The sequence below is a fragment of the Capra hircus genome, chromosome 14 (genome assembly GCF_001704415.2).
Source record: "Capra hircus breed San Clemente chromosome 14, ASM170441v1, whole genome shotgun sequence".
In the NCBI taxonomy this organism is placed as follows: Eukaryota; Metazoa; Chordata; class Mammalia; order Artiodactyla; family Bovidae; genus Capra; species Capra hircus.
The window spans coordinates 57,249,000-57,274,229 of NC_030821.1; the positions used below are offsets into that span (position 1 = coordinate 57,249,000).

General features: G+C 42.3%; 1 protein-coding gene across 1 annotated transcript in view; it reads left to right on the forward strand.

Moving 5' to 3' along the window:
• The window catches only part of NSMAF (neutral sphingomyelinase activation associated factor), a 65,915-nt gene continuing 42,986 nt past the window's right edge, over nucleotides 2,302-25,230 (forward strand). The window contains exons 1-2 of the mRNA XM_018058481.1: nucleotides 2,302-2,504; nucleotides 21,308-21,397. Coding sequence (XP_017913970.1) covers nucleotides 2,446-2,504; nucleotides 21,308-21,397 — 149 coding nt within the window. The 5' untranslated portion in view covers nucleotides 2,302-2,445. The remainder of the gene's footprint in view (nucleotides 2,505-21,307; nucleotides 21,398-25,230) is intronic.

Here is a 25,230-nt window from a genome sequence, read left to right on the forward strand (position 1 = left end):
GATGGTTAAGAATCTGCCTGCAATGCAGGAGACCTGGCTGTAATCCCTGGGTCAGGAAGATCCCTTGGAGAACAAAATGGCAACCCACTCCAGTATTCTTGCCTGGAGAATCCGATGGACCAAAGAGCCTGACCCCAGTCCATGGGGGTCACAAAAAGTCAGACACAACTTAGCGACTAAACACCACCACCACAGAGTGGAAACAGAAGTCCAGGCAGGACAGACTAAAGACAGGCAGGGTGAGGAAGCAGAGACGCTCTGGGAAGCAAGTGTTTCCAGAAGTCTGGCTAAGAATGGGGAGATGGAAGGAGATGCGGGGGTAAGGGGAACATTGTTCAAAACTATATATTTGGATAGGAATGACATAGTAGTGAGGGAGAAAAAGACAAAGCAAGAGAAAGAGGGAAGAGAGAAGGGATAATTACAGAGGCTGAGCTGGCTGAGTAGGAAAGAGAGGCTGACGTTGGGAAAATACACTTGGAAATGGCAGAATGAAGTGAAGGGTGCAGGTGTTGGGGGGCTGGTGGTTTGGGGTGGGAGGAGGAGGGAACTGCCCCTCCCCCACAGTCCTCTTTTCATTCTCGGGGAACATAACCCCCATAACAGCAGAAGTATATCTGAGCTGTTGTTCAAGAAAGTCCTTTTGAGAGAGTTTTTTCCCTTCTCCTGTCAAAGGTAAGCTAGGAAGTGAAAAATCTGAGAGTGGTTAGCTGTAAATGCGAGTCTTTATCTACTGGCTGGCAGCTGCCTTCCCAGGGAGAGTAGGAGCCAGACGCCCTCAACTTCCTGATGATATTTCAAATGGCTTTCGAGTGCTTTAGGAAGCCAATCCTGGCTTGTGGGAGATACATCTCAAGGGTTCAGAGAAAGAATTCACAGCTGTAAGCCCTTTTTGTAAATGCCCTAAGAAACAGCAGTCAGGGCCCATGTCAGATGTTGGGTATGTAGGTACTCAACTGTGCCTGACTCTTTGTGACCCCGGACTGTAGCCTGCCAGGCTCCTCTGTCCAAGATATTCTCCAGGCAAGAATACTGGAGTGGGTTGCCATTTCCTCCTTCTGGGGACCTTCCCTACCGAGGGATCGAACCCACTTCTGCCTTGAAGGCAGATTCTTAACCACTGAGCCACCGGGGAAGCCCCAGGTGTTGGCTATAATAAATAGTAAACCCTCTGGGAAGCCTTAAGCCTCCTCAGACAGGCACTTAAGGGGAGCTGGGGATATCCAGGGATGAGGCCTGGGTAGTCAGAAACTGCTCCTGTTTGTACAGGTCTTGTACTCTGGCAGGCAAAAATGATATGTGCTGAGAGTCTGGTTTTCTAGGCCAAGGCCTGGTGGAGAGGAAGGCTCAAAGTGGTGAGGCTGGAGCTCTCTCCATCAGGGAATCGTTGTCACTCTCCATCAGCAGGGTCACATCAGTCGCTAATGTTTGAATGAAGAAAACTTGCAAGCTGTTTTCTGGCCTCTTTTCCAGCCGAGGTGACTCTCTTCTGAACTCAGAGCATCTATTGCTAGACCAAGTGGGTTTCAGGGAAGAGTGTTCATAGGCAAAATGTGGGCTGAGGGAGGAAGGGTGTTTGCCTTTCTTCTCATTGCTCTGTGGCGAGGGAAGAGGATGAAGTCGTGTGGGCAGCCAGAAGTCAGCATCCTCCCCCTGCCCGGGGGGCCTTATCCGGGTAGCAGAGCTCAGTCGCACTGCCTTCATCCTGAGGAGGAGCTAGGACTCTGCTCTGCACTGTTGGACTGCTTTCCCTTCGTCTCTCCTTCCCTCTGCCCTGGTTAGTAACGGCCTGAAGCTGCCCTTGGGAACTCAGGGGAGGCCTGGGAGACTAAAGCATTTTTCTTCAAACATAAACAGGGACCCAGAAAGGCTTCTGTACCCAGGAGCCACCCCCTCACCCCCTCCAGGGTCCTGCTGGATCTCAGCTGCACCAATAGTTGGACTTATCTATGAATATACTAAAACCAACTGATTGGTACTAAATGGCTGAATTGTTTCGCGTGTAAGTTACATCTCAAACACAGCTGTTAGCAAAAAGAGAGTCATGTGACTAGTTATTTCAATTAAAGACTCAAATGTTATTTAGAACCTCCGTGGCCCACATGCTGTCTTAGTTCAGGGTGGGCTTCCGTTTTCATGCGGAAAAGCAGTGAAATGGAGCCGCGGGGCGGCGGTTTGAGGCGGAGGGCCGGACCCCAGGCCGGGCCCTGGGTCCCGGGCGCCTCGGGCGAGCGCCCGCCCCTCCTCCGACCTGAGTCACGGCCGAGGCCCCACGCGGCGGGGATGCGGCGCTGAGCGCGGGCTCGGGACGCCAGGCCGCAGGCGCGCGCTCCTCGTGGGGCCCGCAGGCCCGCTGTGCCCGGCCCGCCTCCCGGGTTCCGGACCTCTCGGCCGGCGGCGGCGCCGCGGAACCCGAGCTGGAGCCGCGCGCCCCGCCCGCCCTCCATGGCGTTCACCCGGAAGAGGCAGCGCGAGCAGCAGCTGCAGCTCTACTCCAGGGAGAGGTGAGCGCCCGCCGGGGAGCGCAGAGGCCGGGCCGCCGCCGGGACCGCGGGGCAGGAGTGGCGCCGGGCTGGGCCCAGCCCGCGCCGGAGCCCCGAGCCCGGGCGGCCACGCGGGTCCCGCCGCCGAGGCCCGGCTCACCCGGAAGCCGTCAGGGGTCGGGGGGTGGGTGGGAGCGGGCTGTAAGCGGGCTCGGCGGGCCCCCTCCCCCCGGTCCCGGGCATCGGGTCCCCGCACTCGGTCCCCGGCTGTTCGCTCGGGCGACACCGCGCGGGTTGGCGACCACCCGCCCGCGGGGCAGACGCAGGTGCTCCCATCCCAAGTTCAGCCCCAAAGCATACGCCTGGGCCGCTCTCTGCCCTCCTGGGCCGGGAGAGAGCCTCAAAGAGCGGCCTTATTCAGAGAAAAGCCGGGGTCCAGCCCCCCACTCCCCAGACTTCCTCCGCCGAGCAGTGGACCTTCTTAGCAGTGCATGTGAAAGCGCATCCCGGGGGGATTCGGGGTCCCGCGGGCGGAGGCTGAAATGGTCTCAGAGCAGTAAGGATTCAGAGTTTCTGATCCTCAGTTTCTCCAAGGGAAGCCCTTTATAAGCTCACTTCTGCTGTAAGTCAGTTTCCAGTGTATTTTGTGTTACTGAAACAGCTTGCTGGTCCTCAGATCTGTAGTCCCAGGTGCCGACAGAAACTGGGAATGAATCATTTTACACGTATTTTGGTTGTGGAGCCAGCCATCTCGGAGTGCTGCCAGCTTGTCACTTTGTGTGATCAGGGGAGACCCACAAAACAGATTATACAGGAAATACAAGTGCAGGCGTTAAGGGTTGCCTGTTCTTGCAGCATCCATGCTTCTTTTTATAGAGATTAACTGGACCTGGTGCACCCATTCATACCTCTTTCCAGTCGCTAATACTGGCCTCTGCCAGGGTGTCCAGAGGCTGAAATTCTATTTTCCACTGTAGAGAAGAAGACATACCAAAAGCTGTATCTTGGATGGGGCTTCCAAGAACGATTTTGGTGGCATCATTAGGTTTTATCCACAGAAAGGCTTGTTTATTGACTAATAACTGGATCCTCAATAAAGGAACTCACTCTCATAAGAGGCTGTTCTGACTTCCCCTTTGAATGCTTGTTTCATGTGGAGACAGCTCGAATAGTTTCTTTGTTCAGTGCCAACTACATTAAGACTGGGTATTCTGTATTAAATAGATGAATGTTCAAATTTACATTGTAAGAACTTTGAAACACTTGAATTGCCATTGTGTTCTATGATCTAAGAGTCATTTGTAACAATTCCAGGGGCCTCTTTGATATACAGGGAAACCTGTTTTCTGCCAGTTACTTCCATGGCAGTAATTTGTGTTTAATTTGGTTAGCTGGTACAGCTCTGCAGTGTCACACAAATCTTTAAAGTCTGCACTGGCATTTCTCTGTATAATCTGCTCTGTTGCTATCCATTGATCACACAGCATGACAGGTTAGCTGTGCTCTCTGTAGCTTTCACAACCAAAATACTTATTATTCATTAGTCAGGAGGTGGCAGCTGTTTTTGAGCATCGGTAATCTGAAAAAGTCAATGCCACATTTTTTTCACTTGCCTCTTAAACTTACCAACTACCTAAATTCTCTAGTGCTCTGCTCTGTGGCTTTGCAGCCTTGGATTGATGGGCACACTAACCAGGATGGTTTCTTAGAATAGCAGATTGAAGGACAGGAATATCTCACAATCAGTCTTTTTCTAAATCTTGGAATTCTTTCTGAAAGACAAGAGTGTTTTAAACCAACTTTATTGAACTACTGATTTACTTATGGCTGCACAGATTTTCTTAGCTTATCTCTTTGTAGCAATAAACACCATTTAGCAAAATGATTGATAGAGGTCATTGACTTGGACACACCCAAGAGAACTGTTAGTTTCCTTGGAGCTGTTTCAGAAGTCACTCCTGAAAAGTCCTTACTCTTCAGAGTTGCGATTTCATGGGTCCCTCTGATGCTGCTTAAGAGAGTTTGCTGCTGCTGCTGCTAAGTCGCTTCAGTCGTGTCCGACTCAGTGTGACCCCATAGACAGCAGCCCACCAGGCTCCCACCATCCCTGGGATTCTCCAGGCAAGAACACTGGAGTGGGTTGCCATTGCCTTCTCCAATGCATGAAAGTGAAAAGTGAAAGTGAAGTTGCTCAGTCGTGTCCGACTCTTAGCGACCCTATGGACTGCAGCCCACCAGGCTCCTCTGTCCATGGGATTTTCCAGGCAAGAGTACTGGAGTGGGGTGCCATTGCCTTCTCCATAAGAGAGTTTAGGTTGCTGCTATTCAGCTACTCAATAATGACCTAGAAAGGGGAAACTTGAAGTTAGCTTTTATTTCTCTTACTATAAAGTTAATGCTGATACATTTAGAGAAAGTGGTATTTCTACAAAAGTAGAAGCAGAGAGGCAGTTGAGAAATTCTTAGATTGGTGGCTTAGACCAATGTGATGGCAGAAGAAATGAAGAAAAGTGGACGGATTTTAGATGTTTTTAGGAGGTAGAATTGATAGGCCTTGTTGGGATGGACTGCATGTGGGAGGTAACAGAGGGAGAATTCTAGCTTAGAGTTGTCTGATAAAATACAGGACGCCCAGTTAAACTTGAATTTCAGGTGAACAGTGAAAAATCTAGTATGTCGCATGTGATATGTGGTACATATTTGTACTAAAAAATTTTCGGAACTTATCTGAAGTTCCAGCTTAACTAGTTGTCCTGTATTTTTACTTGCTAAGCAGCAGTCCTACTCTCAAGTTTCTGGTTTAAACAGCTGCAGAGTGGTATCAATATTGATGATGCTTTAAAGTGAAACTTTGGGTAGTTTTCACTATTAGAAAACAAAGAGCTAATTGGCTATTCAAATTAAATACTGTTCTTCTGGATAAGACTTAGATGGAAGAAACCATATTGATCTCACTGGTGTTCTGAAATGCCTTTTGCACGTGTTAATGAAGATAAATGTAAAAATCTAAAGACAGTTCACGTCTTGGAATTGTTGGGAACGGTAGATGTGTACAGTGGGTTAACATATGAGAGAATTCTATAAACTACCGCTATTTAGATATTTCTGTTTCAGGATTTCAGTTCAGTTCAGTCGCTCAGTTGTGTCCGACTCTCTGTGACCCCATGAACCACAGCATGCCAGGCCTCCCTGTCCCTCACCAACTCCCGGAGATCACCCAAACCCATGTCCATTGAGTTGGTGATGCCATCCAGCCATCTCATCCTCTGTCATCCCCTTCTCCTCCTGCCCTCAATCTTTTCCAGTATCAGGGTCTTTTCAAATGAGTCAGCTCTTTGCATCAGGTGGCCGAAGTATTGGAGTTTCAGCTTCAACATCAGTCCTACCAGTGAACACCCAGGACTGATCTCCTTTAGGATGGAGTAAGCTAATTGTTACATATTTTTTATCTTCAGGTCTAGGAGTGGTGTGGTGGGACCACAGCTGTTTTCTTTTAAGGTGATAGAGAAATGGAGACAATTGAGGCTTTTCCCTACTGGGAGAGAGTCAGTTTTCTGTCTACAGTTTCAGAACAAATTACTTAGCTGTGGCTTGAAAGCTGTCCTTCCAGGCTAAAACATGACGATCGTGAATACTATATTGGGTTCACAAATTACATTCATCATTCTTCAGGCATGTCTCAGACTTGAGCTTTGCTTCAACCATTCTATCTGTGCATAATTCTCTTGGCTATGCTAATGTTAAATTTCTTGCCTGATATAAAATCTTTCACTTAATATGTTTGCCAATTGTGTCTGTATTTGTTATACTAAAAATAATTGCTGAGAGGGAAAACTGATTTGTTATAGTCTGGTTTAATCATTCGTTTTAAAGACTGTTCATCCTGTTCCTTTCATACCTCTGTGGAGTTTGCCAGGTGTCGAAAATAAACTCAGAATCAGCACTCAGCCGCCAGGAACACTGATGGGCTGAGGGAAATTGACATAACTATGATGTAAAGAAATAGGATTTATTTTTCTTACATAACCAAAACACAGAGTAAAAATAAATGTTGCAAATTTTTTGATTAACTTAAAATTTACACTGGCTTTACTGGAAATACCTGTCACCTTATTTCCTTATTACTGTCTCAAATTAACTTCCTCCAAAGTGGTTACCATTTAAAAAGACACCAGAATCTACACACAAATGGATTTTTAGTGTGTTTGCTATATGTTTTTAAAAATAATGTAAAATGGAAATGATCATTTAATGAATTCGTTGCTTGTTTTTTTCCTAAATACTGTTGTGGTATCATTTTTTACTCATCAGATATTTAACATTTCCAACTGATGGATTTTGAAATTATCTTCTTTTAATTTGTTTATCTGTGCTCAGTGAATAAGGTCTGTATAATAGTTTGAAATTTTGTATTATAACAATATGTAGTCAGTTTAATGTTCAATAGGATGTTGAAGATAGATTTATATTAATATTGTTACAATATCCTGTATATGGATTAACATTAAGCTTATCAATTGTTTAGATCTTTTATTTCCTTAATGAATTTTTTTTTCTGATTGAGAGAGGGTTCATGATGCTAACTTCACTTTGTATTTCTATCAACTTCACTGTAACTATTTTCAGGGTATGTTATTAAGTCATTTAACCTTAGAATTGATGTCTTCTTAGCAAATTAAATTTTTCATCGACATACAGTGAACTTCTGGTAATAATTTTTTTCTATTTTGTCTGATATTAATATAGCTATATTTTCTTTGGGTTGTTTGCATTATATATGTTTTCATTCTTTTACTTCCAACTTTTCTTATCCTTAGATTTTAAGCTTATTTCTTACAGTTTGTAGTTGAACTTTTTATTCTTTCTGATATTTCTTCACAGATTGGCCCACTTTTGTTAATATTGCAGATATATTTGGAATCATTTTTACTTTTTTATTTTATCTTATTTTTTCCTTTTCTTGGATTAACTAGCAAGATCCCCTTGTTCCCTTTCATTTTTCCTGAAGAATGTGGAAGCTATATATTCTGTTTCTGGTTTTACTAGTGCTTTTCCTTGAAATTTTAACATTTATGTTTAACTTATGGTCTGCCAAAGCCTTTGACTGTGTGGATCACAATAAACTGTGGAAAATTCTGAAAGAGATGGGAATAGCAGACCACCTGACCTGCCTCTTGAGAAACCTATATGCAGGTCAGGAAGCAACAGTTAGAACTGGACATGGAACAACAGACTGGTTCCAAATAGGAAAAGGAGTATGTCAAGGCTGTATATTGTCACCCTGCTTATTTAACTTTTATGCAGAGTACATCATGAGAAACGCTGGATTGGAAGAAGCACAAGCTGGAATCAAGATTGCCGGGAGAAATATCAATAACCTCAGATATGCAGATGACACCACCCTTATGGCAGAAAGTGAAGAAGAACTAAAGAGCCTCTTGATGAAAGTAAAAGAGGAGAGTGAAAAAGTTGGCTTAAAGCTCAACATTCAGAAAATTAAGATCACTGAGCGACTGAACTGAACTAAGGTCTGAGGCCAATCATTCTCTTTACCCTCCTTCCTAGCAATATAAGGACCTTGGGACACTTAGCTCCTTTTGTCCCATTTTAAATTATAGTCTGTTATTGTCCAGTATTTGCAGTCTATATTTTAATCAGACAGTATCATTGTCTCATTAATACGTGTATAGTTTACATGCATATTTTTCATTGTCTTGGCATTCCTTCAGGCATTTCTTCCCTACAGAATTTTCTCTCTCCTCAAGAATGTCCTTGAGAAGTTCCCCTGATGGGGGTCTGATGATAGTAAACTACGTTTGTATTTGTCTGCCTGAACATGTCCCTATATGGCCCTTGTTTTGAAAATCAATTTTGCTGGTTGTTAAATTCTCTTAGCATTTTGAAGATCCCGTAATAGACATGTGACTTGTTGGAGTAACATTGGATGGGGGAGGGAAGACCCAGCAAAGTACAGATAGATCAGTAACCTGTGTGCCCTGACCTCTGGGTGTGGCTCTTAGCCCCCAGCAGGGTCAGATTTCACACTTCAGGAAGAGCCTGGGCCCCGTGGGGTGACCGAGGGCCAGGATACAGAGGGGTTCTTATGCCGTGATGGAGCCTTGCTCTCCAGTCCCATGCAACTTTTGGGGCTGTGGGTTGGCCTGGCCCCTCCCCTGGCTTGCTCAGGGGCTGTGTCAGCCCGGAACTTGAGTCTGCATGACACAGTGGATGAGGGCAGGGTTCGTGTATCTGTAAACATGGTTAGGGGCTTGCCAGCACTTTCTCTGGCATGATTAAGACACTGGGGTCCAAGCCTTGTTGACCCAGACTGTTGCCAGTAACACAAGACCAGAACAGGTTTCCCTGGAGCTTTGCAGGGGGCCACCTTCTATCTGGGGAGATTAGCCTGCGACACACCCCTGTTGTTCAAGTCTCATTATTTGTTAGGAATCTGCCCTTTCTCTGGCTGCTTGTAAGGTCTTTTCTTTGTACTGTTTTGCTGTTTGCATGCATAGACACGTCCTTCAGTTCATCTCTGCTAGTTGGGGCTCCTCAAGCTGGGATAGTTTTGGAAAATTTGTAGCTAAATCTTCAGCTCAGGGAATATTGCTTCTCGTCACTCCTTAAGCCCCTAATCTCTCATAGCAGCTGTTGACTATGTATCTTGATTCTTCTGTGTTGCATGTAGGTTATTTAAATGCATCTTACAACTTTTTCACTAGTTGCCTAATTTGCACTAAGGTTTTAATTTCACTTTTTTTTTTTTTTTTCTGTTTTTGGCTTCCCTGCGTGGCTTATGGGATCTTAGTTCCCCAACTAGTGGTTGAACTCAGGCCCTCGGCGGTAAAAGTGCCGAGTCCTAACCACTGGACACCCAAGGAATTCCCTAATTTCACTAACTATATTTGTAAATTCCTAATTTCATTTGGTTCACTCACAGCTGCTGGTCATTTTTTATAAAAGTCTGATCTTTTGTGTTTTTGATGTCCTATTTCTTTTAACTTATTCTTGTAATGATTGGGCTTCCCTGGTGGCTCAGATGTTAAATGAAGTCGCTCCGTGGTGTCTGACTCTGCGACCCCATGGACTGTAGCCTACCAGGCTGCTTGGTCTATGGGATTTTCCAGGCAAGAGGACTGGAGGGATCGAACCCAGATCTCCCGCATTGTAGGCAGATGCTTTACTGTCTGAGCTACCAGGGAAGCCCATCAGATGGTAAAGAATGTGCCTATAATGCAGGAGACCCAGGTTCAATCTCTGGCTTGGAAAGTTCCCCTGGAGAAGGAAATGGCAACCTACCCCAGTATTCTTGCCTGGGAAATTCCATGAACAAAGGAGCCTGGTGGGCTACAATCCATGGGTTGTAGAGTCAGACACGACTGAGAAACTATCCTTGTAATGAACAGATGCAGAAAATAAATTAACTGTGGACTTTACAGGTTCGACGAGTGGTCTGCTGCTTGTACTGACCTTCATTCAGTCGTTTTACTTCTTCATTTGTTTAATGGTTTTTGATGGTGGCCTCTTTGAATTTATTCTTGGAGATTTCGGTTTAATGAGTGTTTTTCCCAGCAAGTGTTTGCATGTGTATGTGCCTGGGATTGGTGGAGAGACAACACTGGTTTGCTCTGAGTGTTATTGGGCTAAGTAGGTAGTGTTAATTCTAACCCTAAAGTGTGTTAAGGCAGGCTTGTAGTCTCAGGCTGTAAAGGAGACTTACGTTGTTCCCTGCCCAGGGCCAAGGTCCTGCCATATCCCTCTGGAAATGTAGGGTGGGTGGTTTTTTATTTTCATCCTCAGTTCAGTTCAGTCACTCAGTTGTGTCCAACTCTTTGCGACCCCATGAACTGCAGCACGCCAGGCTTCCCTGTCCAGGCTTCCCACTAGCTCCCAGAGCTTGCTCAAACTCATGTCCATCAAATCAGTGATGCCATCCAACCATCTCATCCTCTCTCATCCCCTTCTCCTCCCGCCTTCAATCTTTCCCAGCATCAGGGTCTTTTCAAATGAGTCAGTTCTTCACATCAGGTTAGACAAAGTATTGGAGTTTCAGCTTCAGCATCAATCCTTCCAATGAATATTCAGGACTGATTTCCTTTAGGGTTGCCTGGTTTGATCCGCTTGCAGTCTAAGGGACTCTTAAGAGCCTTCTCCAAAACCACAGTTCAAAAGCATCTGTTCTTTGGGGCTCAACTTTCTTTATAATCCAACTCTCACATCCATACATGACTACTGGAAAAACCGTAGCCTTGACTAGACGGACCTTTGTTGGCCAAGTAATGTCTCTGCTTTTTAATATGCTGTCTAGGTTGGTCATAGGTTTTCTTCTAAGGGGCAAGTGTCTTTTAATTTCATGACTGCAATTACCATCTGCAGTGATTTTGGAGCCCCCCCAAAATAAAGTCTCTCATTGTTTTCATGGCAAACAAATAAGGAAACAATTGAGTGATGGGACCAGATGCCATGATCGTAGTTTTTTTTGAATGTTGAGTTTTAAGCCAGCTTTTTCACTCTCCTCTTTCATTTTCATCAAGAGGCTCTTTAGTTCCTTCTCATTTCTGCCATAAGGGTGGCATCATCTACATATCTGAGGTTATTGATATTTCTTCTGGCAGTCTTGATTCCAGCTTGTGCTCCATTGAGCACAGATGTACTCTGCATATAAATTAAATAAGCAGGGTGACAATATACAGCCTTGACGTACTCCTTTCCCAATTTGGAATCAGTCTGTTGTTCCATGTCTGGTTCTAACTGTTGCTTCTTGACCTACATACAGATTTCTCAGGAGGCAGGTCAGGTGGTCTGGTATTCCCATTTCTTGAAGAATTTTCCACAGTTGGTTGTGATCTACACAGTCAAATGCTTTCACATAATCAGTAAAGCAGATGTTTTTCTGGTATTCTCTTGCTTTTTCTGTGATCCAACAGATGTTCACCCTTAGAGGCTGTTACTTTAGGGACCCTAGCTTTTTCTGCTCCTTCCGTCTCCCCGTCTCAGTCGCCTCCTGAATTCAGGCTCTGCTGCTCAGACAGTTGGGGAAAGCGTCCTCCAGTGACTTGCTGACTTCTTGGTTTCTCTCTTCCAAGACCTTCCCTTACTTTTCCATCACCTCAGCCAAGCATGTGAAGTTTTCAGTAATCCAGCAGTTTTAGAGGCTGTGTATTGAGATTGTTTCTTTGGAAATTTAATCTGCCATGATGCCCAAAATGGAATTCCTGCTGATTCTTTAAACCCAAGTTTATTTTATTAATCTATAAACCCACTGGTACTTCCCTGGTGGCTCAGACACTGGTTAAGACAGGACTTTTGAGGTCATCTAAGCTATAGCTCCCTGCCCCTCACTTTGTAGTTGGAAGCCTGAGAAAGCAAAGTGGTTTGACCAAGAGTCCAGTAGCCAAGACATGGCTGTGCTGAGCCTAAAACAGATGTCCTCTGATCCAGTCCAGCCCCCTTTCTACCGCAGCATGCTGCTCCTGTTTTACATCCTGGGTCAGTGCTTGTTTTGATGGTATCTTTGACATTTAGAACAATTCAGGAATGCTCCAAGCCTGGTTCATGGAGACTTGGTACCTTGTTACACTAAGTGTGCTCTGTGGCTATCCTATCAGCTCTGTCTGGGAGCCTGTTAGCAAATGCAAAATCTCAGGCTCCTATCAGATCTTCTGCATCAGAATCTGCATGTTAACAAGATCCCTGGGTAATTAAAGCATGAGAAGCCCTGCTGGAGATAACACTAATCAAGCATTCATCTGGATTTCCTATTGTTCGTTCCTTCAAACTGTCTCTACCTTTATCTTCTCGATGGTGTAGAGAACCCTTCTGGAAGGAAGCCTGCTCCCAGGGCTGTGACTCTTGGTGAAGAAACTGAAAGACCTTGAGAAACACAGGTTTAGTGCTCATTCTAGATTAGACAGATTATTTATAAACCGAAGAGGAAGTTGTCACCCATCTGCAGCATAAACTCACTGTGAAGTCATCCAATGCTAATCTAATCTCTTTTGACAGAGTTCTGACTGGTGGGTTGGGAAAATGGAGTAGATTCAGTTCAGCTGAATTTTGGCAGAGAGTAAGCTATCCTTTTGTGTTAACAGCAGAATGGAGAAAGGAGAAATTGATGTTCACAGAGTTAGGTGGAGTAAGATTCATTTTTTCAGAGGTTGCTGTCAACTGTACATTATTGGGGGCACATTTCTAACAGCGGGTCACAGAACTGTGTTCTCGCCCTTGTCCGTTCAGCATTTTCTTCATTTCATTCCTTTCATTCATTTCAGTCCCTGCAGTGGAATTCCAGAGCCCTAACCACTGGATCACCAGGGAATTCCCCTTAATTTCATATCTTGTTTCAGAGGCCATTTTAAGAAATGCTCGTTAGTTAAACCAGCTCTCCAGGTAGGTAGGGGGCCCCTACAGTCTGGCTAAATCCAGATCGTATTGAAGTATTCAGAGTAAAGATGCAGAGAGAGGACAGCCGGCCGTGAACACACTCCTAACATGAACTGGCACGTTTTCCCTTCTCTCAATCTCCTCAGCATCTCCAACCTAGAAAATCGACTGACTGGCAAAACCTTCGGGCTCCATTCTGAATACTGTTTGCCAGTGGAGTGTTGAACAATCATTGAGCAGCTGTGAATGCAGCCTTAGCTCTGAGGACTGCCCGCAGTGAACTTGTTTCACGTTGTTGGTTAAGTGTTGAGCAAGATGCTTTATGAGAATGGGCCAGAATCTTTTTCAGGAAAGTTCAGTTGCCGAATGAGTCATTTATCTACAGAAAATGCCACTACAGCTCTGTAAACATGGGTTGAACTAAGGAATACCCAGGAGCAGACCCAGGGTCTCCTAAAGAAAGAATTTATAGTCTGTTATACTGATGTAACACTAATGGCTGAGATCATAAAATTATAAAAGGGTTTTTAGGTTCTTTTTAAAGTGTGGAAACTTTTACTCCATGGAATGCAGTTTGAAAATCATTGTTCAAAACACAGTGTAAATTTATGATAATTTTTACATACAAAAAATTCTCAAGCAGGTATAATTGAACATTTCAGTAAAAAGGAAAAAACTCTGAAAGGTGTCTTAATCCTTTAACTTTGAATAATGCGATTTAGTTATATCCCTTCATTATGTGTTGTACATTTCTTACAAAATAGGCATATTGGTACATCATGGAGGATATAAATCATTTACCAAAATAATGCCTTTAGTTCTATACTACCTGATGTGATATTTGATTGGCCAAAAAACCCACATACTTCAACAAAATTAAAAAAAAGTTTTTAACCCTTTTATTTAAAAAAAAAGCACTCAAGATTCACTATTTTTTACTTAAGTATTTACGGTTTTAAATCACAGTATAGTAGTATTAAGTATGTTCACATGTTGTGTGGCAAATCTCTAGAACTTTCAGTTCAGTTCAGTCGCGTCCAACTCTTTGCAACCCCATGAATTGCAGCATGCCAGGCCTCCCTGTCCATCACCAACTCCCGGAGGTCACCCAAACTCATCTCTAGAACTTCAAATCTTGCAAAACTGAAGCTCTGTCCTTCCCCCAGCTCTCTTGGCAACCACCATTTTGTTTTCTCTTAGTAAGAGTCTGACTATGCTAGAGTCTTAGATAAGTGGAACAGTGTGGTATTTGTCTTTTGGGAACTGATCTATTTCACCTGGAGCAGTGCCTTCAAGGTTCCTGCATGTTGTAGCATGTGACAAGACTTCCTTCTTCTTTCTTTTAAGGCTGAAAAATATTTCACTGTATGTGTATGCCTCATTTTCTTTACCCATCCATCAGCAGATACTTAGATTGCTTCTGTCTCTTAGCTGTTGTGAATAACGGTGCAGTGAACATGGATATGCAAATATCTCTGATACATTTTCCGTGCTTTTGGATATATATTCATAAGTGTGACTGTTGGGTCAGAGGGTAGTTCTTTTTTTATTTTTTAAATGTTATTGGAATATAGTTGACTTACAGTGTTATATTAGTTTCAAGTGTACAGCTAAGTGATTCAATTATTCATAAAGATATCTTCCTTCTTTTTCAGATTCTTTTCCCATATAGGTTACTGAGTAGAGTTCCTGTGCTATATGTCAGGTCCTTGTTGGTTATCTATTTTCTATATAGTTGTGTGTATGTTAATCCCAAGCTCCCAGCCAGCCTTTCCCCTTTGGTTACCGTAAGCTTGTTTTCAAAATCTGAGTGTCTGTTCCTACTTTGTAAATAAGTTTATTTATATCAGTTTAAGAAACTAAATTCCACATATGATATTTGTCTTTCTCTTTCTGACTTGGTATGACAGTCTCTAGGTCTGTCCATATTGCTGCAAATGGCTTTTCATTCCTTTTTATGGCTGATTTATGTTCCACTGTATGTATGTACCAGATCTTCTTTATCCGTCCTTCTTGTTGATGGATGTTCAGGTTGCTTCTATGTCTTGGCTCTTGTAAATAGTGCTGCAATGAACATTGGTGTGTGTGTATCTTTTCTATTAGTTTTCTCCAGATATATTGCCAGGCATGGTATTGCTGGGTCTTATAGATCGAGTGCCTGATGAACTATGGACAGAGGTTCGTGACATTGTTCAGGAGACAGGGATTAAGACCATCCCCATGGAAAAGAAATGCAAAAAAAGCAAAATGGCTGTTTGAGGAGGCCTTACAAATAGCTGTGAAAAGAAGAGAAGCGAAAAGCAAAGGAGAAAAGGAAAGATACAAGCATCTGAATACAGAGTTCCAAAGAATAGCAAGAAGAGAGAAGAAAGCCTTCTTCAGTGATCAATGCAAAGAAATAGAGGAAAACAACAGAATGGGAAAGACTAGAGATCTCTTCAAGAAAGTTAGAGATACCAAGGGAAGATTTCATGAAAAGATGGCCTTGACAAAGGACAGAAATGGTATGGACCTAACAGAATCAGAAGATATTAAGAAGAGGTGGCAGGAATACACAGAAGAACTATAAAAAAATATCTTCACGACCAAAATAATCATGATGGTGTGATCACTCACCTAGAGCCAGACATCCTGGAATGTGAAGTCAAATGGGCCTTAGAAAGCATCACTACGAACAAAGCTAGTAGAGGTGATGGAATTCCAGTTGAGCTATTTCAAATCCTGAAAGATGATGCTGTGAAAGTGCTGCACTCAATGTGCCAGCAAATTTGGAAAACTCAGCAGTGGCCACAGGACTGGAAAAGGTCCATTTTCATTCCAATCCCAAAGAAAGTCAATGCCAAAGAATGCTCAAACTACCGCACAATTGCACTCATCTCACGCTAGTAAAGTAATGCTCAAAATTCTCCAAGCCAGGCTTCAGCAATACGTGAACCGTGAACTTCTAGATGTTCAAGCTGGTTTTAGAAAAGGCAGAGGAACAAGAGATCAAATTTCCAACGTCCGCTGGATCATGGAAAAAGCAAGAGAATTCCAGAAAAACATCTATTTCTGCTTTATTGACTATGCCAAAGCCTTTGTGTGGATCACAATAAACTGTGGAAAATTCTAAAAGTGATGGGAATACCAGACAACCTAACCTGCCTCTTGAGAAACCTATATGCAGGTCAGGAAGCAACAGTTAGAACTGGACATGGAACAACAGACTGGTTCCAAATAGGAAAAGGAGTATGTCAAGGCTGCATATTGTCACCCTGCTTATTTAACTTCTATGCAGAGTACATCATGAGAAACGCTGGACTGAAAGAAGCACAAGCTGGAATCAAGATTCCTGGGAGAAATATCAATAACCTCAGATATGCAGATGACACCACCCTTATGGCAGAAAGTGAAGAGGAACTCAAAAGCCTCTTGATGAAAGTAAAAGAGGAGAGTGAAAAAGTTGGCTTAAAGCTCAACATTCAAAAAATGAAGATCAAGGCATCTGGTCCCATCACTTCATGGGAAATAGATGGGGAAACAGTAGAAACAGTGTCAGACTTTTTTTTTCTGGCCTCCAAAATCACTGCAGATGGTGACTGCAGCCATGAAATTAAAAGACACTTACTCCTTGGAAGAAAAGTTATGACCAACCTACATAGCATATTCAAAAGCAGAGACATTACTTTGCTAACAAAGGTCCGTCTAGTCAAGGCTAGGTTTTTTCCAGTAGTCATGTATGGATGTGAGAGTTGGACTGTGAAGAAATCTGAGTGCTGAAGAATTGATGCTTTTGAGCTGTGGTGTTGGAGAAGACTCTTGAGAGTCCCTTGGACTGCAAGGAGATCCAACCAGTCCATTCTGAAGGAGATTAGCCCTGGGATTTCTTTGGAGGGAATGATACTGAAGCTGAAACTCCAGTACTTGGGCCACCTCATGAGTTGACTCATTGGAAAAGACTCTGATGCTGGGAGGGATTGGGGGCAGGAGGAGAAGGGGACGACTCAGGATGAGATGGCTGGATGGCATCACGGACTCGATGGCCATGAGCCTGAGTGAACTCCGGGAGATGGTGATGGATGGGGAGGCCTGGCGTGCTGCAATTCATGGGGTCGCAAAGAGTAGGACATGACTGAGCGACTGAACTGAACTGATGGTAGTTCTATTTTTAGTTTTGTAAGGAACTTCCATACTGTTCTCTGTAGTAGTAGTAGTACCAGTTTACATTCCCACCAACAGTGCAGGAGGGTTCCCTTTTCTCCACACTCTCTCTCCTGCATTTGTTGTCTATAGACTTTTTGATGATGGCCATTCTGAGCCACGTGAGGTGATAACCTCATCGTGCTTTTGATTCTGGCTCTAGGCATGGAGCATTACAAGCCAAGCCTTTTAATGAATAGAAGTCGATAAACATATCCTGGTTGCTAGAGCAATTAGATGACTTGGAAGGACTAAAGAGTAGCTAAAGAAGCAGGTGGAGAAGGAAGTGGCAACCCACTCCAGTATTCTTGGCTGGGAAATCCCACGGACAGAGGAGCCTGGTGGGCTACAGTCTGTGGGGTCACAGAGAGTCGGACACGACTGAGGGACTAAACAACAACGGAGAAGCAGGTGGTGAGAGATGCGTGAATCTGTGGGGCTGTGAAGGAGGATAGGAGCCATCTGCCCGCCAGAGGGAACCTGGATATGATAGTTGTAGCTTTAATTTTTTGAGGAACCTCTGTGCTGTTTTCCAGAGCAGCTACATCATTTCACAATTCCACCAGAATTTCTCCACATCCTCACCAATGTTTGTTGTTTTGTAATAATGTATGAGATTGATTTGCAGCGTCCTCATGATTAGTGATGTTCAGTATCTTTTTTATACACTCTCTGGCTATTTGCATATCTTTGGACAAGTGGACCTTTGCCCATTTTTTAGTTTAATTTTTGTTGAGTTATAGCAGTTCTTTCATGTACTGGAGAAGGAAATAGCAACCCACTCCAGTGTTCTTGCCTGGAGAATCCCAGGGGTGGGGGAGCCTGGTGGGCTGCCATCTATGGGGTCACACAGAGTTGGACATGACTGAGGTGACTTAGCAGCAGCAGCAGCAGCGGCAGCAGTTCTTTATATGTTCTCAATATTAACTCGTTATGAGATACATGGTTTGCAAATATTCTCCCCAGTTTTGTAGGTTGCCTTCTCACTTTGTTAATATTTGGCTGCATTGGGTCTTAGTTGCAGCACGTGAAATCTAGTTCCCTGACTGGGGATTGAACCCAGGCCCCCTGCATTGGGAGCATGGAGTCTTAGCCACTGGACCACCAGGGAAATCCCTCCATCTCACTTTGCTGATTGTTTTCTTTGCTGCAGAGTAGTAGTCATACTTCCGTGTCATAGAAGTCGGATGTGGTTACACTTATCTATTTTTGCTTTTGTTGTGCTTGCTGTGTCATAGCCACGAAATCATTGCCAAATCCAGTGTCATGAAGGTTTCCCCTTATTTTTTCTCCTGGAGCTTTATAGTTTCAGGTCTTAAAATTAGGCCTTTAATTCATTTTGAGTTAATTTTTATATATATTATGAAGGGTTCAGGATCATTCTTTTGTATGTCAATACCCAGATTTCCATTTGTTGAAGAGACAGTTCTTTCCCTATTGTGTGACTTTGGGTCCCTTGTCGAAGATCCGATCGATACTAGAGTATTTCTGAGCTCTCCATTCTTTTCCTTTGGTCTACATGTCGGCACCGCATTGTTTAAATACTCTTTGTAATATCTTTTGATACAGGCACTGTGAGACTTCCAGCTTTGTTTTTTATTCTCAATTATTTTAGCTTTCTGATTCTGTATGAATTTTAGGATTTTTCTTTTCTATTTCTGCAGTAATTGCCATTGAGAGTTTGCTAGGGATAACACTGAATATATAGATTGCTTTGGATGGTATATACATTTTAACAATATTATGCTTTGGCTAGTATGACATTTTAACAATATTAAAGATACGATTATATCTTATTTATATGGAAGAGCTGGCTGTTTATGAAGGCTACTTGTGCTGCATAGCAACAAAATTGTGCCATTGTCTTATTGACAAATACTTTATTTTACCCTCACTCTAAGAGAAGTGGGGAGATGAAGGAGAAGGAGGAAGGGTTGCCTAGCTCCAGCCCAAGCAAAGTATTTCAGCTTATTAAGATATTAATACAAGCTAAAGATAAAGGGCAAGGTACTTAGTAACTATCTCTCTGATTTATACCTTCCTGGAAATTATCTGATGCATCAAAGGATGTTCCTAACAATCCTAACTTTTGTGATTGTATTGAAATTCACAGTAGGTACTAATGGTGAGCATTTTATACTGAGCTCTGGCAGTTTAGCCTATGATTAATTCTTGTTCATGGATTTTACAGTGTAGAACAGGCCAATAAAAGTTGCCTGTTGTGATGGTAGAGCTGGTTCCTGCTGTCATTATTCTTACTTTATGAGTTATTTTTCTGTTGGTTCAAAACTTTTAAGTGAGCCATATCTTGGTTTATGGATATAATTTCTTCTTTGTAAGGATGTTAATTATAGTCTTTGGACCTTTTTTTCTGTACACGTTTCTAGTCCTTCAAGTTGTGTTCTTCTGCTTGCTTGGTCTATTTCTTTCACACTGGAAGCTGGTAATCCTGGGGTGTCTTATATTTAAGGGTGAAGCATGCAATTCTTGTGGGCAGGCCTCTTCTGCTGGGCTTGAGTGTGGGATGATGTTCTTTCAAATGCTGGCAGCCATGGGTCTTTTCTCTAGCACTAGTTTTCTCCAAAGAAAATCACCAGACTGCTACTTGGAGTGTGATATGTCCTCCTGATTTTTGTGTAACCACCTCCTTCTCATGCTCTGCACTGTGCTTGATGTCTAGTTTGGAGCCTCCTGTTTAATTTTGTTATTGAAAAACTGTGTTGGGAGAACTACCAGGGGAGGAATCTGGGTGACTAGCCTCATTTGGACTTTCAGCATCATCTTGACTTCATCCCTGCCTTCTTGCTGCCTTATTCCTGCAGTCATGGAACTTCTGGTTTTCTCCTGACTGGTGCCTTCTCTGGAGGCATCAGCTCTTCTGGTTTCTGGTCACTGCTAATTCCTCCATCAACTGTCTGTTCACTTTCACTGTCTTGCTCACAAACTTACTGTTATTTCTCACTTGCTGGTATGCCTCTCCAGTTTTCTTTAGTCTGTGGCTTTTTACTATTTAAAAAACACTTTTGTTTACATTGTGTTGTTGTTTCCAGAGGGAGCAGAAATGAACCATACATATTTATTCTGCTGTATTTAATCTAGAGGTCTATTCTGCCGTATTTAATCTAGAGATCTGTTCTGCCATATTTAATCTAGAGGTCTGTTCTGCCGTATTTAATCTAGATGTCTTTCCCTCTTACACAGGAACTTCAAGACCCAGCTCAAGTGCCACGTTTTTCATGAAAACCTCTCCCTCCCTGTAACTCTGGGTGCTATCTGTGTTTCCAGGTCCTTACCACAAAACAAACAGTTGCTTCTAGTTCTTTGCCATGTGTTTCCTTCTGTGGCCATACAACTAAATAATACTTTTCTTTAACGCTTTGTTTTTAAAAAAGCACTTGAAACTTTAGAAGGAACTATTTTTCAATCCCATTCAGTTTCAACTTGCTTAGTTTATCTATGACATAGTCATTGTGTGCAAGCATTGGGTTGGTTGTTGAGTGAGTCAGTCATGTCTGACTCTTTGCAACCCCGTGGGCTGCAGCATGCCAGGCTTCCCTGACCTTCACCATCTCCCAGAGTCTGCTCAAACTCATGTCCATTGAGTCGGTGATGCCATCCAACCATCCCATCGTCTGTCGTCCCCTTCTCCTGTCCTCAGTCTTTCCCAGCACCAGGGTCTGTTCCAGTGAGTACAGAGGAATATCTAAAGATCTACCTCTCAGAGGCTGTGCTCTTGTGAGTGTAGCAAGAGGCACTCGCCCACCCACGAGCCATGATGCTGGCGCGGTGTGTGTGGTACAGAAGCCTAGGGTGCGGTCACAAGGAACAGAGGACGAGAACCCTGTAGGTGGGAAGGCTCCAAGCTTTGTTCAGGCAAGAATAAGTTTTGTTTATTGAAATTTGGAGTTTCTGTAAAGAAAGAATAGATCCACTTGGTTAACAGATTTGGAGAAGGAAATAGCAACCCACTCCAGTATTCTTGCTTGGGAAATTCCATGGAGAGAGGAGCCTAGTGGGCTACAGTCCATGGGATCGCAGAGAGTCAGAGGTGACTTACTGACTGAGCAACAAAATGGTTTTATTTTTGGCATAGCTAGACAGGTCTTTCTGGATGGAGAGGCATGCCTGGCATATAATACACTCTTAATAAGTATTTTTTGATGTAATAGATGGAAAAGCACTTTGGGAACACATGTAAAATATTCTGCTTTCTTAATATGTTAAAAAAATTAACCTGACATTTTTTTTTCTCCCAATTGTAGATTTTCCTTGCTCCTGCTTAACTTGGAGGAGTACTACTTTGAACAGCACACGGCTCATCACATTCAGCACAAGGGCAGCCAGAAGGAAAGGTAAGGAGGAGTTTTAGATCTCTGCAGACTTACAGACTTTTCTGTTGTCTGTTTTAAAATTAAATGTATGATCATACAGTTTTTCCCTTCTTTTATATTGGGAAACTAATGAGAAGAAAGGGATTTATAAATCCAACGTATGGATTGTCATAACTTAAGATATTTTCTAAAGCTGAACGTGAAAGTTGCTCAGTTGTGTCTGACTCTTTGCAACTCCGTGGACTATAGAGTCCATGGAATTCTCCAGGCCAGAATATTGGAGTGGGTAGATTTATCCTTCTCCAGGGGATCTTCCAAACCCAGGAATCGAACTGGGGTCTCCTGCATTGCAGGCAAATTCTTTACCAATTGAGCTATCAGGGAAGCCCTTTCTAAAGCTTAATGTGTACTAATTCCTCAAAGGTTGTGTCTGGTTCTTAAATCCACCCGATGGGGCCCTAATTCATTCCATCACTTTTTTCTTGCATCACTTTTGTCCTTGTGTGCTCAATTATTTGGGTTATGGTGTTTTAGAGTAATGATCATAAAACATCAGTGCATGTGGTGTAAAAATCAGTACTTTCAAACGAATAATTTGATTTGAGCTAGAAGCAAAATCTCTAGAAGCAAAATACTCTGTATTTTAATTATTATTGTTTATTACTGTAAAAGTAGATTGTTTCTTTGGCCATACCATTTGAAAGCTATTTGCAAAAGTATATAATGAAGTTTTTTTTTTTTTTTGGTTTAAAATGTCAACTTTGTATTAACTAAAATGTATCTGTTAATTCTCTTGGTTTGTCACTTAACAACTATGGGCTACAATTTAGAACATGCTTTAGTATTAGATAAACACTTTTTACCATTTTAAAAATGAAATATCCTTTAATCCTGAAAGGATCAAAACCGTGTTCAGTCCAGTCCAGTTGCTCAGTCATGTCCAACTCTTTGTGACCCCATGGACTGCAGCACGCCAGGCTTCCCTGTCCAACACCAACTCCCAGAGTTTACTCAGTGAGTCAGTGATGCCATCCAACCATCTCATCCTCTGTTGTCCCCTTCTCCTCCTGCCTTCAATCTTTCCCAGCATCAGGGTTTTTCAAATGAGTCAGTTCTTTGCATCAGGTGGCCAAAAGTATTGGAGTTTCAGCTTTATCATCCGTCCTTCCAATGAATATCCAGGACTGATTTCCTTTAGGATGGACTGGTTGGATCTCCTTGAAGTCCAAGGGACTCTCAAGAGTCTTCTCCATTACTACTGTTCAAAAGCATTAATTCTTCGTGTAGTTTTTGTTTAAATCAAAACTGTGTAATATTTGTTTAAATATAAACCAAAGTAAAACTCAGCTTTTTGTTTGATAGGTTTGGGCATATCTGTTTCCTTGGCATTCAATCATATTATATAATTATTTTTCTAATTGAAAGTAGAACCTTGGCTTTTTACCTCTAGAATTTTGAACATATTTTTTTCTCCTAATTTCATATCTTTTACTCTCCCAATGCTCCTCTGCTCTCTGTGATAATAATGTCCTGCCTAAAATTGAATACATTATTGAAGCACAAATATAAGCAAGCAAACTGAAACCTGTTTTTGTAATTTTCAAGTTATTATTACGTTGAAATGGTACTGTTCCATGGAAGTGAATTTGGCAATATTTAGCAAGATTGCATGTAAATTATCCTATTGATCTAGCAATGCTACTTGTAGGAAACTACCTCAGAGGTGCAGAGATGCACTAGAAAGTATATAAATGGACATATGCCCTAGATTATTTATTGTAGTACTATTTGTAATAGCAAGATGCTGGAAGCAGTTTAGTGCGTGACTGAATAACTTACAGAATGACCACATACTGGAGTATTATGAAACTGTAACAGAGGAATGAAGAAGTTCTGTATGTTACTGTACTCCAATACATAACAAGTGAAAAATGCAAGGGAAGAATATTTTGTGTTGGATGCCATCTTTCATATAAGAATGGGACAGTTATATTGACTATATTTTTAAAAGTTAAATATATATACATATTTTAAAGCATAAGCAAAAAGCTAATGGAAATGGGTATCTACAGAGAAAAAGGAGGGATCAGGGGATAATACTGAGATGACAACTAGATGCCTCTGAATGTACCTGTTTTTATAGCTCTGTTTTTGGAACCATAGGAATATTTATTTGCAATATAGAATTTATTTCTTTATTAAATCTCAGGAGAAGCAGAAAATTCTAAAAATTAAAAAGAAAATGAAACAAATGAACCTAACTATATATAAAGCTGGAGGATTAATCACGGAAAAGAATTGTTTTAATCAACTTCACAACGCAATAATTTGTGTCTCTGGTGAGATATATTTTCAGTTAAGGAAGAATTGCAAAAAATGTTGTAAATTGTTTTAGTAGTAATATTAAGTATTTTTGTATTATTTTGGAACTGTTTTATGCACACAATTTTATATAGTTAGATAAAGCAAAATGCCAAGATCGAGATTTCCAGTATAAAGGAGATACAGATCTAATATTAAAGGAGTTAAGTAAAAACCTTGGGATCTTTGATTTGAATTGGTAATGCTTATATGGAGTCATATGCTTTTCTTTTAAAAGAAAGTGGTTTCTAGCTCTGCCTTCTGAAAAGACCTAGAAACAGCTCAGTAGCAATGAGCTACTCTGTGAATGCCTCTCTCCAGTAAAAGGAATGAGGGCTCTTTGGAGAAGTGCCTGAGTCTAAGTGAGGGGCAGGAAATGTGAGGGAGGCAAGCCTGTAACATCTTGTTTTCCTGGCAGGTAAGGAAAAATATAAAAAACGATTGCATACTGAATTAAAAGGGCACAAGGCCATCCTGAAAAGTTGGGCAAAAAAAAGAAAAAAAATGGAGCAGATTGAGCATCAAAAAAGAATGACTATAGGGGATTGGAATGTATCATAAGGACTCAACTCCATGAGTTCATAATGATATATATATAACATAAATTCATATGTATATATATATATGTGTGTATCATTTACCTTCAAAGGATTGTATACCGACTCATTTTTCTAAAACTTGATAAAAAGATCAAGCATTTTCCCTGCTTTCCTTGTACCAATTGTATTTCAGGGTGATCAAATCATAGTTAATTAAAGCTGTTCTTTGATAAATTCTAGATAACAAACTGGAGAAGGCAATGGTACCCCATTCCAGTACTCTCGCCTGGAAAATCCCATGGACGGAGGGCCTGGTGGGCCCATGGGGTTGCTAAGAGTCAGACACGACTGAGGGGCTTCACTTTCACTTTTCACTTTCATGCATTGGAGAAGGAAATGGCAACACACTCCAGTGTTCTTGCCTGGAGAATCCCAAGGACAGGCGAGCCTGGTGGGGTCTGTCTATGGGGTCGCACAGAGTCAGACATAACTGAAGCGACTTAGCGGCAGCAGATAACAAACATTGAAGGACTGTTAAAAATTTCAGTCCCTAGTGAATCAGGGATCGACAGACTATGGTCATATCTGGCTGCCACTTGTGTTTTTTAAATAAAGTTTTATTGGAATGCAGTCACAGCCACTTGTTTACATCTTGTATCTGGTTGGTTTTCTGTAACAACAGGGAAACAGAGCTGAATAGAGACAGATACCAAATGGCCCACAAAATCAAAAATAATTGCTGTCTGGCTCTTTACTGAAAAGGTTTGCTAACCCCTGACCTAGACATACTCTTCAGTGGCTGCTAAACTAGCAGGTGAAAAGCTGCTAAGAAATATTTTAATGCACGTGTCAAGGTGGGTACTATCTGAACCCACTGGGGCCTCCTGATGTGAGGGCAGTACATGTGCACTGCCTCTGACATAAAGGAAGTGGGATAGATGAAAACCACAGAGA